At 38.0% G+C, this 19798-nt stretch overlaps 1 protein-coding gene across 5 annotated transcripts in view; it reads right to left on the bottom strand.

Moving 5' to 3' along the window:
• Positions 1–19798, bottom strand: part of SPAG9 (sperm associated antigen 9) — a 66001-nt gene that overhangs the window by 44804 nt on the left and 1399 nt on the right. For 4 of the 5 annotated variants that reach the window (XM_052807659.1, XM_052807661.1, XM_052807660.1 and 1 more), the window contains exons 2-3: positions 14078–14198; positions 2601–2671 (exon numbers count right to left, since the gene is read on the bottom strand). In XM_052807659.1, the coding sequence (XP_052663619.1) occupies positions 2601–2671; positions 14078–14198 (192 nt within the window). Of the gene's footprint in view, positions 1–2600; positions 2672–6584; positions 6645–14077; positions 14199–19798 lie in introns of those variants that run through there. The other variant, XM_052807668.1, reaches the window with a different exon arrangement.

Raw genomic sequence — 19798 nt, 5'->3', positions numbered from 1 at the left:
CTGTTTATTATTTGGTCAATTGAAAGAAAAAACAATTGCCATTTCAGTAAGTACCAAAGATGGATCACTTGCAAAGACAATGGTGAAGCTGAATCAGAAGGAAAAAGTATTCCTTCCTAGAAAAACATGAAAATACGAAAGATTTCAGAAACAAGTATTGTGATAGAAATATTTAAGACAATAAAATTGGTAATTAAATGCTTAAAGTAGGTTGGATATTTGCCAAAATATCTTGCATTAAAAGAAAAAAGTTACGACGCAGACCTAAGCCACTAGAATTTGTTGGGAGAAAGGGAAGCAGGAAATCACAAAGGGGATGGGGAAGATGGGCACTATTATCAGACAGTCCTTCCCAGTCCCCAGGGATTTCAGTCCCTGAGTCTTAAACACACACCAGATATGAGCATTAAAATGCTGCCCTCCTAAGACAGTCTATGACTAAAGCGAGGTACATCAGGAAGTTCGCACTTTAAAAGATTCACAATAGTCTCTCTAATTGTGCTCAAAAATATCTTTGCAAATGAAGATAAGGAGTATCTAGTTAACTTCCTGAGGTTAGTCACACAGTTGGCTCTCAACCTTTTATGAACAACCACACTACTGGTAGCTATTCTTTGTCCGTAGTTCCCAGCCCAGACCTAAGCTTTTGCAGCCCACAAACCCATTACCCCATCAACTCTCCATGTCCTATCTTTCATACACTGTTGTATTTCAGCAGCTGCCAGTTGGTGGCCTGAGAATTTTGTGTACCCCTAGTAATGTGTACACACGCTTGTCACCTAAAGACAGAGATCAAAGTCTACGTAGACAAAAGCAAAAATACCCTAACTTAAAGGTGTTTCTTTTTAGAAGCTACGCAATATGAATTTTTCTTCATCATCCTGATTTCCTTAAGCATTTTGGGTTGTCAGAGTTGGCTAAACAAAGGGTGAGAGGTGAAACACTAAAAATGAAAAAAAAAAAAAATACCAAGACTGGGGAAACAAAGAAAGAAGGAAGCAAACATGCTGAAAGGAAGGAGTGCAGAACACATGAGAACTGATTTCAGGAGCACAGAGGTATGAACATACCATGTTGCATTACAACTTATTTCTTTATGAAGAAAGAAGACAGTCACCTCAGTAATAATAAAGCCCAAGGAAACACCTCTCCCTACACCAAAGAAAGTGAATTTAAGATGCAAAAGCATTTAATAAATAGGAATCAAACCAGCAAAGGCTGTTGTCCATTTTGGAGAAAAACCTATGTAAAAAGATATTCAGAACATTTCATTAGCATTTCATTGAATTAATGGTGCCCAATACATTTAGTTATCTTGAACTCTGAAAAACAGGATTCATTAAAAGCCTGTGCCATTTCAATTGTGATAGTACCCATAGGTTCTGAGTAAAATAAATCAAAACTCTGCAAGCACACAGTACTCTGAAGTACTTCCCGTTCAAAAGGATGTAAAAAACTTAGGTGGGCAGCATTAAGCTTTGTCACTTCTCGTTTTACTTAAATTTTCAGTTTTCAACAGATGCAGCATTCTAAAGCAACTACTTAGTAACAAACGTGATCTTAAATACATTAGGATTTCAGTAAATATATGAATACTTTTATTTAAGCGCTGCAGAAGTTTTGTCATGCAATACTCAAGAGCTACATGCTGGTTGTGGTTCCAAGCCACTTTCAGCTGTTATCAGTATAACATACTCATCTTAAGATTGCTAAGGAAGTATTAAAGGTAACCAAATCCAACATCTGTATTTGCTTTCCCTTTCCCCACATGTAGGCTTTTGAACTAGGAACAGTCAGTATTGCATTCCTCTCTTTGTCAGGGATGATCTAAAAACAGCTATCTGACCTTTCAAACAAAGGCAAAGCATTCAGAGTGGAGAACTGTGCTCAATATTGGGGCTCCAGATTAACCAGAATTATTCAGAGAACCTAATGATTTCCTCAGTAAAATAAGTATACTAGTTAGTCAGTAAGCACCCTTGCATGGGGAAGACGACCTGCTACTAAAAATCGAAGCACTGCAAGTCCCTTTATGCTTTAGAACCAACTTTAAAAGCATGGCTCTTATTTATTTAATTTAACAGAGACAAACTTGTCCCATCTTCATTAGCAAATGCTGTTCTCAATAGTTAGCAGTAAGTATGGCAGGGACTTCTTTTAATCATGAATCTCAGTAGGAAGCCAGTTTTTGAAGGTATTTGTTCCTTCAGTGGTACAAGTAAAACCAACAGAAAACTGCTGGAAAGAGTACCGAGACTGCAATTTAATTTCGATTTCTTTGAAGTTTGTTAGCGTGAAGAATTGCCTTTGAAATATGAAAAAGCAGATGCCTGGTTTTTAAAACTTCTGAATATCTGACAAAGCTATAAAATTGACAAGCATGTAATCAAACTAACATGGAGAAACAGACACTTAATGTGAATGAGAAAAACTACATAGCCACATGAAGCATGGTTACAACTAACATTAGCAATATAAACATTCAAGCGTCAGTGAATAAACCAAAACGTCCAATAATTTTCCCAACTGCTCACAACACAGTTTTCCACAGATCTACATTTTTACAGATACCCTGAATTCATCTTGGCATAATGACCTACCTCTGTATGTCTTGAATGAAGTGCATTGTATTCCTTCTTGAGTTCTGCCTCCCTCTCCTCAAGTCTGCTAACTGGAAGAAGAAAAATTTTAAAAAAAGAATTAAAATAAAATTCAGAGTTCTAGTCAATGAGACTGACTTGCCTAGGACTAGGCAACCAGATCAGAGATAAGAGTATTCTTAGTAGTGAATAGCAAAGAGCAGGATAAAAAGTTTGTCAGTTCCTGTGTTTTTAAACTCTGACCACTTGAGCTTCCCAAGTACATCAACAGCAGCACAATCTTACAATTTACAGTCCTTGACAAAAGCCTAAGTAACATTTTCCCCAGCTGATGGCTAGTCCAATGAGAGGGGATTTTTACATTCAAAGACTTGCTTACTGCTTGCGCTAATCCAGATGGTTTCACACGCGCACATGGAAACCATAGGAAGAGGCAGAAGCCACATCATACAGCTAGACTCAATCTCGGATGAGAGCTGTGAGCTCCCGTTAAGGCTCTACATTGGTTTCCTAGAACATAACCACACATAATCTCCAGAGGTGTTTAACTAGGACAAACATAAACAAGGTATTTTTTGAGATAGCTTCAAGTCATATGTTGTGGTACAGAAATTATGACTTCTGCTGGCATTGACTCATATTCTACTGAGTATTAAGGCAATAGATGCAAGGATAGAAAACATTTGAGTATTTCTGTAGGTGTTCAAAGAAATTAAAAATACATCTAGCAGATTTAGTAGAAATTTTGACAGTAAGTTCATATTAAGAGGAGGTAAGCTGGAACAAACTGTGATATCCCTGTGCAATTAATTTCCAGAAAAACTAAAAGAATTCAGAACTTTCTTCACACAACTTATTTTTTTCATTCAAACAGAAAACATTTTTTGCTGCTTAGATGTGAGTTCCATCTTTTTGTTTAGGTATTTTTGAGCACAATATTTATGTGACATATGCATGTGTTTCAAGCTTTGTAACTGAGCTTCTCTTACTCCACTTGCCATGTTTAAATACCCCTGGGAAGCTTCAAATTTATAGTTACCCATCTCCAGAGACTTGTTGCCAAACACAAATTGTCTGAAGACAAATGCCAGCACCTTCTCTGCCATTTGCGTATTCTCATATTCCCAGCTGGGCCTTCTGAAAATTAGTTCTCAATATACCATTACTTTTTGCTCCATATATCTGGGTTTTGGCAATGTATTTTATCGTAAGTATGTTTTAAAAAAAAAAAATCTTTGCTAGAGTCAAATGCTGGAACCAAAATACATAATTGTCTACTCACTCAAATCTGTGTAAACATTCTTTGCTCCTAATCTAATCTTGCTTTTATAAGAACATCAAGTTCCTTGACACAGCCTTCTGCAGTCCACCTATAAATATCTGACCAAAAGTATTACCTCAAATTTTATTTTATTTATACTAACGCAAGATTGAACACTTCCATTTCTGCACTGTTATCAAACTAAACAAAAGCTCTTTGGGTCAAATAGCAGTAAGAGATGTACAACTATATAAAATATATTTTACAGCACAATACATACATAAATATGTATTTTTGAGACGCAATGCAGGACAATATCTAATGACTGGAAGATTTTAGTTTATTATTTTTAGACAACAGATGTTTTAAGCCTCCTCATACATTTAAAGGGAGCCTATACAGAAGCTTGTGGTAAGTGCCTACAGAAACAAGTGTCAGAATTTATAGTTACAAAGCTTGACATGGCAAACCAAATTTTATCCACTAACTTTGACCGGCATTTTAGTCAGAAGTAATTACAGTTTACAACAGTTGACCATCAGAGACATCCTAGCAGTAACCAGTCGGCAGCTATGAGGCAGAGCTCGGCAGCTTTAGCTGCCCACGCCCCATCCAGCAATGGCTGTGCTCGCTTCTGAATACACCATCACCGGGCTTTGCATTACAGTTCCCAGCATCTCTCCCTTTCCCACAGACCAAGGACCTGGTGGTAACCTTTCTGCTGTGCTAAACCTGCTTTAGGACAGGCAAATAGCCTGGAAATCAGAAAGTGCAAACTGCGTGACTAATTGGCTTCGTGTTTTGTGAAACCAGCTCCCTCCCCTAGAAACAGTGTCCAAGCACCCGGCGAGAGGCGAGCAGTCCTGCGGCAGCTCCATGCCCATGCTGCATTCTCGTGAAACACCGCTGCTTCATGCTGGATGGTGAAGTCATGGTTCAATATGGCCTCACCAGGAACTTGCAAAGAAACTATGGTGATGCACCCCGACGTTGTTCGGTATGCTCGTGTCTAGACAGCGCGGCCAACTCTGGCTCCTAGAGATTAATTTTATCCGGTAGATTCTGGGAAAAGTACTTGACACAGTGCATTTAATGACAATTAATGCCACATTAGGTGTTACGAAAACCCTTCTTTGTAGCTGTCCATAACCTACCTTCATGAAATCCACAAAGCCATCACCCACTGTTATAGACATAACAAGCACTTTCACAACAGTTGAAGTTCCATAACAAAGCACACCATTTTCTCCTTCTATGGCCCCATTTTAAATAGTTCCTTAAATCAAGTCATAGAAGACAAATGTACATAGATATGGGTACTGCATAGTCAAGGAGGATATCTCCATTAAATCTGGTAACTATTTTTGTTACACACACAGATTAAAAAAATGAAGGCCCTAGAAGATGATGTAATTGACATTCAGCATTTCTGGAAGTCACTTCCAGCTGTGTAACACGTTACAGTCCTACAGCTGGAAGTGTCAGTTATAAGCAGAGGTACACCAAGTTTATATACCCTCAACAGACACCACATTAGCAGTCCTCAAACCAGGCTTTTCCAATACCAGCAGGATGATACACAACACCAGAAATCTATTCTACCCAAAACATGCCTCGCATCAAAGATACGATCTTGACAAAGCAACCAACTGAACACACTTTCCAATTAAACACCGTGGAAGAGATCGGTTATTCCCCAAGGATCAGAGATCACCATGGACTTGAACACAGAAGATACTCAAACCTAGTGAAGAACAGCCAGAAGGATTTTGAGGAAGACCACCAGATTCTGGCTTCAAAACCTTGCAGACACTTAAGTCACTATTAAAGTAACATTCCCATCAGGAGTAGCAGGAAACTAACAGCAATGAAATAGGAGACAGAAAAAAATGCCTTCCACTGGCACAGAGAAGTACATTTAAAAGCAAATTGTTGCCAGTTCCATTTTACTCCACTAGTACACAAAAGAGTGGAAGTCTGGAACCACGCTGATAACATCCCCCCAAGAGAAATGGAGCTCGGCGCTGGTACTGCCTGACACACACGGGGTCCACAAAGTGGCAACCAGACATAGTTCCCATCAATTTGACTTTTAAGTAACAACACAAAAAGCTCCTCTGATATTTCAGTCTAAGATTTTTTTTCCACTAAGATCTCAGATTCTTAATGGGTAGATGATAAAATCAGTTTGATAATACACATCCTAAAAGCAAAATATCCATTGTCTCTGTTGTAATATGTCTTTATAAAGCCACTATATCCTTCTTACATTACGGAAGATATTACAGTGCAAGATTATATTGTGTAAGATATTACATGTGCAAAATATAATACACATCAAAAAAGTTTCACTCTTCATGGTTGTAAGTCTACATGGAAAAATTTTAAAGGTCTTCCAGCATCGTAAGTATGGGCATAAAATGCAAATATTCCAGTATTTTTAGGCCAATGAGAAAGCATCCCTCTGGAACAACACCACAAACTCATGCTCAAGGTCCACCTGCAACCTTCCCCAGCACTGTCAATATCCTAACGCATTCAATGACCTGAAGAACCAATCCTAATCAAAGTTCTCTCAAATCAAACCAATCAAGCCTAAAAAAGGGAGATTAAATATTATAGCAAACTGGAGAGAAGCCTCTGGAGTTTCTGCCTCCTGACAGCATTACGAAGAATTAGGCAGCAAAGCTGCCCACCCTGCCTGTTCAAAAATCAGAGCTTACCTCCCAAGTATGATGGCTTTTACCAAGTTTGGAACACCCTCCATCTGTATGTTGTCCTCTGCCTCAAACTGCTGATAAGCCTGAGGGGGAGAAAGAGAAACAGACCTGCTAGAATGCCAAATCCAACCAGTACGATGCCTTCAAGAGGCATTACAAGTTCCTGCTACACAAGCCAGGACAGAGATTCAGCTCATTAACATGCCTTTCCTAGCACTAAGACTACCTGAAGGCTCTCCTTGGACAGCTTTCATCCAGCTCCCTTCTTAGAAGCTGGTCCTATACCAAAGTTAAGATACAGATCAGGCATAATCAATTCCATGATCCAGAAGGGCCTTATGACCTATTAAGTAGTTGCTAAAAAGCACACACAACAACCATGGATTGAAACAGGGACTGAAGCTATCTAGCAAGCATTTAACCTGAAAGTGGTAAGACCTGGAAATAAGCAGCACAGAAAACTGATTCATAAAACAAGTGATAAATTTGACTCCTTGGCGAGACCGACATCTTCAAGTAGCTCTTACTGTGAACTATAGGCCTAGTTCTCAGTTTAAAAAGTAGGGCACTTTAAATTATGAAGATAATTTAGCTGTCAAGAATGCTCTGTTGATAGCAAATATCAACACATACAGCTGCATGGTCTTATCCCTGACACGTCTGGACTGTTCAAGTATCCACTATGTCTCAGATCCACAAAATCACTGTAATTTATCACCAAAAACCTGACATAAAACTTAAAAAAAAAATCTCCTTAAACATTCTGCTACAACCATTTAATATAAAGACAACCATATGCCAGGAGACACCTCACAAAGGTCGAAATTCAAATGAACAAGGATATACATACAAGCCAACTTCTAGCCAAAATCAAGTTAGAAATCATTTGGATATAGCACCAACTTCTCATCTAGTCTCTGGCCAAAATAGTGTTTCACTGAGAAACGTTTTGATTGATTGACTGTTTTGAAAACAGTGGGATGCTTCATTTATACATTCGGCTATTGAAGCAAGTAACTTTTTGAGAAAATCCAACATGAAGTCAGCATGAACACAGAAGCTACAGCAGACTGGATTTATTTTTAAAGCCAGAAAACCAGTGACAACTCAGGAATGTAATTTTCTAAAAGACATTTAAAGCCGTTTTCGTCATTGCTGCAACATTTACAGCAACAGAATTATTATAACAACAAAACTCCAGCACCTAAACCACTAGCACGATACTCCCTTAATTTAAAAAAGTACTTGAGCAGTTAATTATATGCCAGTGGATTTCAACCTCCTCTCACCACTTTTGTTCAGGTATATTAATAGAAAAGTTTAAAGCAGGCCAATCACTGCTCTAATTTTCTACTCCATTTTATTTTCGCCTCCAGTCTTGTAGCATGACTGGGTGCAATCTCCTGAGCTAACTGCACCCTCTGCTCCATCTAGTGGACTAGTGATTCCCACAACACAACACAAACAGCAGGGACTCTGTCACTTCACAACAGAAGGCAGCCAAGAAAGTAACTGAGAAATGTTAGTCAGAAACAAAGCCTTCCTTTTTGGTACACTTGGATGTTACGCTTCTCCTTACAGCAAGATTCTTCAAGTTCAGTAAATGATACCTGAGGCCCAGGGTAGGGAAGGGCAGTGGGGGAATCTGCCTTGTAAACAAACCAATGTAGATGAGAAACAGCTGCACTGAGAAAAAAAAGTGGCAAACAGTAAGCTCCAAATTGTTAATCAAGAAATACAAGAAGTCAAGCTGTTCTGTTACTTCTTTGTTGGAAATCACATTAGTTCTGCTGTTCTCAGACTTTGAAAAATATGTAGGAACAATGCAGACCCCCACTGAACAAACCTTAACTTCTCAACTTCTTTCACGGATCTATTGAAAAATTTTCTTGTATTCCTTAGAATAAACACTACAGTTGAGCCATACCTAGAAATAGCATTACTGACAGATGTATTTCATACCAGTTTAGTTATTCACATCATCATGTGCACAGATACTCAACTCACAAGTCAAATCGCTAAACAACGTTAAGCTTCACAGCTGAAAGTTCGTATTAGAGTCTCCCTGTTCACTAGACAGGTCCACGTTAAATTGCTGCTGCAGCTCTATGCAGGTATATCTCAGAGTATTGGATGTCTTCAGATAATACACAAAGAGGTTGTCTACCTGGGTGTACATTACAGTAATGCCGGTATCTGGAGAGCTCAGATGAAAATAAAATACCAAATAACTTAACATCTGCAGAAGATTCACAACAGAACCTGGTCTTGCATTTTCTTTTGAAGCCAGTGAAAGCAATAGTTCTGTTTAGCTTCCAAGGAAATCAAATCTACATGTTTTTAGGTCAACTGCCAAAATGTTTCTCTCATATCCCAAATAAAACCTACAGCAAGCAATAGCAATTGCTGCACGATGTCACCTGACATGGGAAATACAATCACCCCAACAGTTGCGTCACAACATTTGCAGCTCTGAAGACCAAGAATTGCTTCTTGGTTGGGGTGGTTTCTTCCCGCCCCCCAACATACAGAGTTTTCCCCAAATATAATCTAACTTGAGCATAAATTACAAAGCTAAGATTTGATAAACTGAAGTATGGAAATACATCTGTGCCTTGGTTGTCCTGTCAAATGCAGTGTGTTACCTCGGTTGTACTTTAGCACTAGGCAGATCCAGAAAAGGAACCAAATCTTTCAACGCCCACAGCCTACCACCTCCATCAGAAAGCACTTCAACCATGCAGACATCGTGTTTTTCAGATTCTCTCGTAAATAACTTACTCTGAGAATGATTCCTCCAGAAAGCATACTCTAAAGCTGTTCCATTCCTATAGTAAGTCAATATACACTACAGTCACCTTTTACTCCAAAAAAATAAATTAACTTACAGCCTGTAATACATAAAAAGAGCTGACATTCCCAAAAAGGGAAGGAAGGAAGAGAAATAAATTAAACCTCTGTAGCCCCCACAGAATTCAGTGGCGCATCATGTGAGCCCTGAAAGGCACTTATCCCTTTTGGTAACTGGAGACCGAGCAGTATCCGAAGCAGTATCATGTGCCCTCGTGGAGCACTGCTGGACAAGCGATCTGCCTGTTGCTCTTACAAATTTTTAACAGCTCTAAGTGCCTAGTTTTCCAGATTCAAGGTTGACATTTGAAACACTCTAATGCCGCAAACCAATCACAAGCAGGGCTAGGGGTCTTACCACAGCAAAGACTTGAAATAATGTGAAAGTCAGATATAGTCAAGCTCTTGTAAGAAATGTTTAAGATTGTATCAAAGATTGGTGTCTGCCTCAGACACATCAATGAAGTGGAAGGGAAGGAGAAGAATTTGAGTGTTGAACTTTGATTTTTTTGAAAACCTGGCATTTCCACACTTGGTGCACCTCCACAATATTCAGAGGTGCCCTCTGCTGTTGAGAAAAAAAAAAAAAAAAAAAATCCATGAAAGTCTAGTCAAGTCATAAAACCAAAAAAAGACATTTGCTCACACTCAGTAAAAGTCTGCTAAAGACAGACAGCAAGAGCTTCTAAAATCTCTGCCTGTACCAACATTGTCCCTAGACAAATCTCCAGGAGCTTTTTATATATTTAACTCGCTTTAACTTCCACGAGCCACAGGCCCCTGAGAGCACTGGTGCTGTCTTTCCTCCTGCACAAGTAATGCTGACAGCCAACGCACACCAATGCAAGGGCAGAGGCAAACCATGGAAAGTTACAGAGAAAAGCAGCAGTGCAAAATGAGACACGGAGATGGATCACGGGTCAAAGTGCCACACCACTGCAGCACATTCCTGCACTCAAATAGAAGTTGCAAATCCTTACGCCTCTGGTCTCCTTTAAGCAGTTGTAAAGTTTACCAAAATATCCCAGGATGCAAAATGTTGCACCATTTTTTGGCAGCAAACTTGACTTAGGCAACCACCACAACCCACCAAATACCGGACCAAGTGCTATACATCATGCAAGAGTGGTAACTCAATGTACATCTGCCCCCGCCATTCAGGATTTCATCACCTACTGTGGCTCACAATCCTCCCAGCAGTGCCACCACGTCACACTGTCATCTCTCCCTCTTTCCATTTCCTCCTATGAAAGAGTAGAGTACGGTAGTTGACTCGTCCAGGAGGTAGCTGACAGCAACTGTTCAAGTTTGTAATGCAGGGAAAAAAAGTCAGTGAACCACAGAAACTTTGTAACTGTTTGACACAAAACAAGCTGCTTATTTTACTTCTTTAATTTATTCCAACTTAGCTGGTTGAGTATGTGACTGTGAATGTAACCCCACATTTAAGTGCAAAGAAATACTTCTTTTTTTCTTTAGTGTGACTATCACTAAGACTGCAAATTCAAGCACTTGTAATTCAAGACGTAACAAAACTATGGCTTCTTGAGCAATTTTAACTGGCATGTTTAAGCACATACAACATGCTGAACCCTACCATGTAACTTAAGAGCTGCCCTCTCCCAGGGCTAACTAGTCTTCACTAAATGCTCAGAATGGATGGTGTTCAAGAGAATGAGTCAAAACTTTTTAATGAACAAAACTTGTTGTCACAGGCCTAGCTTATTTGAGGAAAAACGCATACAGCACAAGAAGTAGTCTACAAGAAGCAAAAAGTCTTGTAGTTATACTACTACATGGGATCACGTGTCTTACCTGTTTTCTATTCTAAACGATTAATCATGTTGCTATCTCAGACTCTGCACTCTGACACAAAAAAGCAAAGCCAGGTTTTATTTGCTTACTTGGTCCGTGCCAGACATTTGCAATTCCCATTATCAATGATAACACTAGCACTATTTTGAATGTTGATGTGGTAACAGTTGGCAATACCACAGACTAATTTAGATGCACAGGCAGTAATATAGGAAGTAGAAGAGAAAAAGAAATATAGCTAGAAGACTTGTAGCTGCATCCAGTGAATTAAAGTGACACATTGGTATCTTTGGTATCGTAGGACATACAAATCGCCTTGCCTGTAAAACAGAAAACAACATAATGCAGTAGAGCTAGACTACTTCAAGAATATGTACACTAGTACAGTTTTCATACCCTAGAAATTTAGAGTACTAAAAAAAAAAACAACAGTTCACTTGCATAATATTCATTAGGTGTTCAACAACTGTGCTTATGTCCCCTTTGATCTTGCTCTGCATCAGCAGCATGTCAGATCTTCATAAGTCTTTCATGTTGTCCCAGACAACTTATCAACCCAAATCACAAGCAAAACTCAATGTTCAACACAGCCCTATTGTTTCTCCAAAGTTACATTTTTGTCATCGCAAAAGGTGTTTCTCCAATAAAAAGACTTTGGAACGGTTTAAAAGTCAACAGCCTAACACCAGAATTTTATGTTGTTATGGTAACTGTTTTCAACAACACTATCTTATAAAAAAAGTAGTTCTAGCCAACACTCAGTGGTTCTACTGGAACAATTGAGTTTCTCATGCAAATACTTTCATTATTATGATATGTACACACATGATGTAATTAAAAGTTTAAAATCATACATATATTTGAAGGCTTAATATTCAAGGCAAAAAAAAAAGAATTTCACATGAACAGTTTCACAGAACAGTATAAAATGGCGTTATGTACATCAGTAAATGGTAAGTGCAATTTCTGTCAAAGAAACTCCAGGTATGCTGCCACATACATTGCGCCAGGAATTCAAATGAGTTTTTTGTGCAACTAATTTGTACTTTTTATTGTATTAACAGAAAAAGTAATGGCATATGCGACATAATGCGATCTTGATGCCATAATCCTGTTGTTGGAGTACAGGGTCTCCCATTAACAAGTTGTTTGGGCTGTGGGCTTAGAGCACAGGCATTCTGGAAACAGTGTCCTTTGTTACCAAAACAGACCACTCAACTCTTGTTCCAATGTTTTCTTTTCCTCTCTTCTGCTGTTTTTAAACACACACACACACACACTTCCATTCACAAGAATCATAGCAACTCTGATACAAGACTCTGCAACATGCTTTACAATTATCCATTTTAGCTTGACTTGATCTGTAAAGATACACTCCTAGAAATCAACCATCTTAGTTTACTCTAGGCAAGACTGCTTGAAGTGTTCCTCCATCACTGTCTGTACAGAATCTGAGAATATTTTAACTGCAATGGAGCTGAAGAAGTACATGCCTCTAAGATTTGCCCACAGCATTCTAAACCATTCAAATTTCAAGATTCAGCTCTGCATGCCACCTACATTGATCTTAACACTAGTGCTCTAATACTTCCACCCTGCTATAGACTCACTCATGCCACTGAAAATTAAACTTTACAGGAAGATTATTAAGTTGAAAAAGAGAGCTATAACTTGTTGAGTTATGAGCAGGAAAGGTGGCCGAGTAGAACTAAAGGAAGAAAGAATAGTGAAAAGGGGCTATTTTGACAACTGGCACTCTGCTTATAGAAACTGATCTTATCTCAACCTTATCAAGCTTGATACAGTCTTACTTTACATTTCCGCATGACCCAGCAATAAAACCTGTATATTGATAGACATGCTAGTCTTATGTCAATAGAAGTTAGCTTATAAGCTTGACGAAATGTTCACATTAATTCACATTGATCATTATTTCTACAATGTGCTGAAAAGGTTAAATGAAAACAAAAATCATAACCTTCATTGCATGTTTAACAGACTCACAGCAAAAAAATTAATCCATCTTTAGCAGCATAGGTCTTTCATCTTCAATTTAACACTGTGGGGTGGGGGAAATAAAATGACAAAAGAAGATTTCTGTGGGTTTGACTTTTTTTTCCTCTACCCTTTACTCAACTAGAAGTAGAAAAACTGGTGCAAGTTTCATTCAATTACCATGCACCTGGGTAAGAAGCAGTCCAGCAGAACATCTAAGCTACAATATACTCACATTGTAACTCTCAGTATTTCAGGAACACTGGTCATTGTTATCTTTTTTCCAAAACTTATACAAGTTTTCCTAAATTACACAGAACATCTCTAGAAGTGGAAGTGTTCTTCCTTAACTCTTTTCCTGTAAAAACTAAATGCCTCAGAAATAAATAATTCAGCAAAAACTATACAAAAGCTAATGAGAATCAGCATCAATGGCATTCTCATTCCAGTAGTGCTTCTAAACCCAAAGATTACATTTATTTTTAGCACAGACAACAGTTTAATGGCAAGAAAATTAGCTTATTTTATGAACACTAACAAGGGAATAAGTTCTAAGTATCTCCTGAAAAAGTTGCTAAACATGAAAACAGCATGGTCTAAAAGGAAAACAAGACAAGTAGGATACCAGAAGAATCAAATTACAAGTCACAAGCTTGTATCCAATTTGTTTGCCTTAATTCTAAGGAAAACAAACTTGCACAAGAGTTAAACCTAGTTATCTGTCAAAATACAAGAATCAGATAGCACAGATATTTCGCATATGTATTACCATTCTACAGAACGAAATTTAAAATGCACTAATATCACTTAAAGGGAGTGCAATACATTTTACTTACTTTGATCAGCATAGTTTTTTGCTTTTAGTTCAAGCTGTCGAGTTTGTGATTCTAATGCTTCCACTCTGGTCTGCAAGTCCTTTTTCTCTTGTTCTTGAGAATCTTCAAACTCGATGAATTTCTAAACAAAAAAAGTGAAGTTAAACTCAACAATTAACTACAGATTTTTTTTAAAAAGCCTGAGCAAAGTTATTTCTCCAAAGACAAAGAACAGATACATAGTCATCCCTGGATTTGTTTTTAAAAAGTCTTTCACTTCAAGCAGCATGTAGGAAACAACACAGCAGCCCTTCACAGCAAGGATGAATGCAAGCAGGTTTCCAAAACAACAGAACAGATCTATAGCCCCCATTTAAACATGAAGGACACCAGTTTAGTCCAATGTCCATCAGTCAAGCGTCCTACCTAAGTTGCTCTGTATAATCACTATCAACTAAGTGCCAACTATTTCAAAGAAGCCTGCTTGGGACTAACGTAAACATGACTTATTTCATTCTTTCCTAACAGCACACACTTGCCTGCCGACACATGCGAATACAGTCAGTCTTGGTATCCTCATATCAAGCATATCTTCACCTGTAAGCCATGAAGGTAGAGATACTGCAGTAGGGATATGCCAGCAATAGAGCCAACCAAAATGACATACTTTTTTTTCATTCCCACCCAATTTCTGTTATCATTTGATAGGTTATAAAATGCTCAGAGTCTTCATCAAATACTTAATAACCATCTCCTACAATATGTCAACTGCATAGAAAACTATTTACAGGCAATCTGCAATTACGCTTATCATCATCATCATCTTCTGCTACTTTTGTTTACCAACTTTGTGTCTCACAATATTCTGGAGTTCACCGATGCATATATCAGTGCTTACATTTTATAACATTAAAGTTACCAACTCATCATTATAGCAGTTTTAAATAGCAAAAAATATGCTTTTATCTTAGACAAAAACTTCAGAAATACAGTGTGTAGTGGTAGCACAAAGAATACTTCTAATAGCGAAAGAAGTCTCAGGTCAGGTAGTACTCTCTATTCTGCATTGCAAAGAGAAGGCAAGGCCACAAACACGAGTTACACAGAAGGCTCATCACACAGGGAGGAAAAGCATACCAGAAGCCTTTGCAGAAAAAAATACCCTAAACCAAACATCCAAGACAGCTAAGGAGTCAGAAAGCAAGCTGCAGCTGGATACCACATGGAAGCAAAGAGACAGAAGAGGCAGTAACTTAAAAAAAGTAATGTTATAGGTTATTTGAATATAATTTTTCCCTACATATTGCTAGGAAAACTTAGTGGGAAAAATACTTCAAATGCTCACACATCAACTTTTAATGAACTACTACTAAGCTTCAGCCAATGTGTTTTAAGCTTTTACAAAAGCAGAAACTCACAACCCTATGAAAAGCGCTTCAGTTTAGCAGGGTCATCAGAAGAAGTTTTGCTTAAAAACTACTTCAGATGTAGAAATGCATCAAAAAAAAAAATCTATGAAGTGGAACAAGAGTTCCTTTCAGACAAGCTCTCCACAGCTATCACCAGACAAGGCATGGTGTTCATATGACTGTGCTTGAAGCTAAACCATGAGGCAATTGAGAAACTGCTGACACTAGCCCAGGTAGCACTGCTTTGGGTTCTGCGATTTAAAATGAGTTCTCCCGCTTCAAAAAGACAGATGTGCAAAAGCCTTTCTAGCCCCTCAACACAAAGTTTGGGAATATTAATTTGTCAATGTAATATTGAAAACCTCAAACTTAAAACTTGTTTCATGTCTCCTTTGTAGTAAATGATACAAGAGTTTTGCCCCTTTAATATTAAAGATTCAAGTCATGTCTGGCTTATTCTTAGCAGACTCCCTTTATGAGAAGGGCTTCAAAGTTTGACACAAAGTTGGCACTGGGGCTGCAGACCAACATGGTTTGTTAAATTAAACATGGGAAAACATGAAAGAAGAATTATAAAACTGTAACATCTTTGTTTAGTTGCTTCTCTGATCATTTTCCCAAAGTCAGATGTGTCTCATAACTTGCAAAAGGCCAGTGACAATTACACTTTTGAATAAACAGCCATTCAAAGCCATCAATGTCATCGTTACTCATGAAACCAAAGATATCATTTTGTATTTCCTCTCAAGTTCTTCAACCGCAAGTATTAAAACTGGTTTTGTATTAAACTGTTTTGTCATCTTCTACTAGTTTACCTTCATTTTGTTATAGTTAGAATTTAAGTTACATCTCTTCAAAGCATTTTTATAACTAGAGCTGGCTAATTTTTTTTCCTCTGCTGAAAACTATACCAGATCAAATCACAGATTTAGTACTTTAGACTTTCAATGTATCTATCTGGTTTCATCTCTCCTTCTGGTGATAGTATTAACACAGGCAGAGCCCCAGGAGATTGATCATCTCATCCTGACTAAGCCTGTATGACTATGATGGAAGGACTAGTCAGACAGCAGCCAAGGATAGGCTGAGCACCCATAATAAAAGACTTCTTTTTTTTTTTTTTTTTAATTTAAATTGACAATACACTCAAGTATTGCACATCTTCTGCCTTGTTTAACAGGAACGCAGCAGCATATGTAGGAACATGTTAGCCACTCAATACATGGATACTAGACATTCTCTTTTTTCAACCGGAGCTACTGCCTACACGAAATACCAAGGCAGACAAAAAAAAAACCCTAACTCTTCAGTTTTAAGTGACATCCTGCTTAGGCCACAAAGCTGTATCTTACAACTCTAACAAGAAATTAAGATTGGTTTGGTGCCCTTTGTTGTTTTTTGTTTTGTTTTTAAAAGAACAAGAAGGACACCAACACTTCTTTAAAACAATCAGACTGAATACCACAAGATTACAGAAGATATGGCTAGAATGGCCCTTGAAAGGTCATCTTGCTTCAAGGCTCTGATGGGCAGTGTTGATGCCTGGATCCTAATTTTGATTAGGACATAATAAGGTGTAAGCACAGGATATGATGCACACATCTTTCTGCATGGGCCTACTGCTGAAATCCAAGCCTGTGATACCTTCATAAACTATCTTTGGCAACTCCCATTTAATCCTTCTCATTTTCTCCAGGAAGTACCAACTATGTCATTTCAGACAGACATTTGTCTAACCTGTTCTTAAAGACCTTCAATAAAAAGTATGAAAAAGTACTTCACAAGTAAGATTCAGAAGTCTTTATATAATCAATTTTAAATCTACTTAAAGTTTACAGCAATAATCATTGCAATAAACATGAACTCAGACTACACAATGGAACAGCACAGCATACACATTTGGAGAGCCCTCTCATGCATACAACCATTTAATCACTTCGTAATACAGTACTAGCCAAATGAAACATTTTTTCCTATATTTATGTCATCTTCTGTTTCCTTATATTTTAACCTGTTTTCCCATCACACGATCCAGGTGCAATACTAAGCATATCTGATGTCAGGGTTCCACCTACTTGGCAGTCTTCATTACCCTATGACATGTCCTTCGGTAACTTTTATTGCAATGATGCCAGCTTTTCAACCAATGGCACATTCTTCCTGGAGTAGGTAGAGAAAATTAACTACGAAGCCAGCTCAGCTGGACTGGGGGTACAGAAAAATACATGTAACTGAAAACAACCTAGTAAATTTTACATTATTTTAGCAAGCTTTCTGTATAATGGATATCAATTTTGTTTTCTCATAAATTAAAAACTTATAAACTCTTATTGGAAAATGTTTACTTAACATACAATCCTAAGGAAGAAAGTTAACTTTGGGAACAGTAAAAGGCAGCCATTGAGTTGACACTATCACTTAAACTAATTTTCATGGTGGTAAATCCTTTTTCATGATTGCAAAAGTAGCAACCATGTATTGAACATGGGATTTCAAGAACAGCTTAATCCCACCAACAGCAGCAAAGCTAAAAGATATATTAGACAGCCTGACATGGCTAAAAGGAGAATATTTTATCCTGTTTCCAAGCCCATGTAAAACACCTTCTGCTAGCCACACAGCCCCAGGTACAGAGCAGCATACTTCTGTAGAAGTAAAACTTACTAGTTTATAAAATAGCAGAACCCCAAATCCTGCTTCCTCTCCCACTTCTTTGTGGCAGGGCATGCAGCCTAACGTACACTAAGTGGGAAGATAAATTATGCAGAACTGTAAGCAGAACAGCAGAACAGCTGGTTCCTCTATTTCTTTAGCTATATCCCAAAACATACCATGTTAAAAGTCAGACAAGTGACTTCATAGCAACTAAAAAGATCATGACTGTTACCTAAAGGACTGAGAAGTAGGCCCAGAACCTCTGAAATCATCTTTATTTTTTAAAGTCACCTTAACAGAAGTTGACGGGTAACAACTTCCAAGATGTTTCTTTAGTAACACTTTTTAAGTACAGGAAATAAAGGAGGCAATTTAGGACAATGGTGCAAGGAGACTCCTATTCAAATAGTAGACTATTAATATTTGTCAAGATACTACTGCAAATATAAATTCCTACAACAGCAAGCAGAAAGTAAAAGAAGGTACGTTAATTCTTCAGGACAGTCAGAACAGATGATAAGGAATATTGAACTTAGTAGCTCAAAATTCTCCATTTTGCTATCAAATTACACAAGCAACCTCCACAATGAAAGAAACACACTAAGCCAATAATTTGTTGTCCAAGAAAAACAGTGCTATATTCACGTTCCCTCCTTTCGTTTCAACCATACTGCACCCGTCGGATTATCTCAACGTTCAGAAAAATTAGTTCCAACAATCAAGTCTGAATAAAACGCATACCCCTCATGAACGTACCACGCTTTATCCGTGACAGACATTTTGACGTAGGTATAGCATAACTGACCTCGGCACGTAACAAAAAGATGACCTTTATGCTTACAACTGAAAATACGGTCTTTCGTCTAATTGCGCTTTAGAAAGCATCAGTAAGTTGTCTTGCAGCAGGATTACTAGTTTTTAGACTGCATAATGCTTGTCCCCTCAAGTTAATTTGTCACGACACAAAGAAATGGAGATTGCAGCGAAGTACACTGCCAACATAAGTACGTACAGCTCCTGAAGAGCCACGCCACCACAACTAACACCATATTCTGTTTCACCATACTGTTACGGTTTCTGTTCTGCTGCCCAGGGCCTGCTTTTTCCAATCTGGCAAACGCTGCCTGTGTTTCAAGCCTAATTTTCTCTTGAATTAGTTCAGAAAATATTTTATCACTCCCTTCCTCTTACTCTCTTAATAAAATATGTTTTCTAAAAAAGCCTTTTACATGCAGCTTGTGTCAGAACTAGTGATTAAGTCTTTATGGCAATAGTCCCCAGACTGAAGCCCATAAGGCACTGTAAAACAACTATGTGTTTGACAAGGAGGATGAATGGTCTATTGGTCTAAGAGTTGTGGGGGACACACCATTCACACCACATTACTTCGTAACAAACCAATGAAGTCCTGGAACAATTTGCAGACAACATTTTGCACTCACTTATAACCATAACGTATACAAATATTTGTACAGGGCTAGCGTTTTTCAAATTAAGTTTTCATTGTCGATGTTGTCTTTACCCTCAGTGTCGTTATTCTTCCGACTTTTGGAAAATTTAGAAGGTAAGCGGAGGACACGAAGTCTGGAAATAGACTTATAAGATGGCTTGTTCTATTACAGATAATGCTGTCAATCCAATTTCCAACAGGAGTTTGGCAAGACAATGAGCTGGAGGA

This window comes from Harpia harpyja, chromosome 14 (assembly GCF_026419915.1).
Source record: "Harpia harpyja isolate bHarHar1 chromosome 14, bHarHar1 primary haplotype, whole genome shotgun sequence".
Taxonomy (NCBI): domain Eukaryota; kingdom Metazoa; phylum Chordata; class Aves; order Accipitriformes; family Accipitridae; genus Harpia; species Harpia harpyja.
This window is presented reverse-complemented; position numbering and strand designations above follow the sequence as displayed.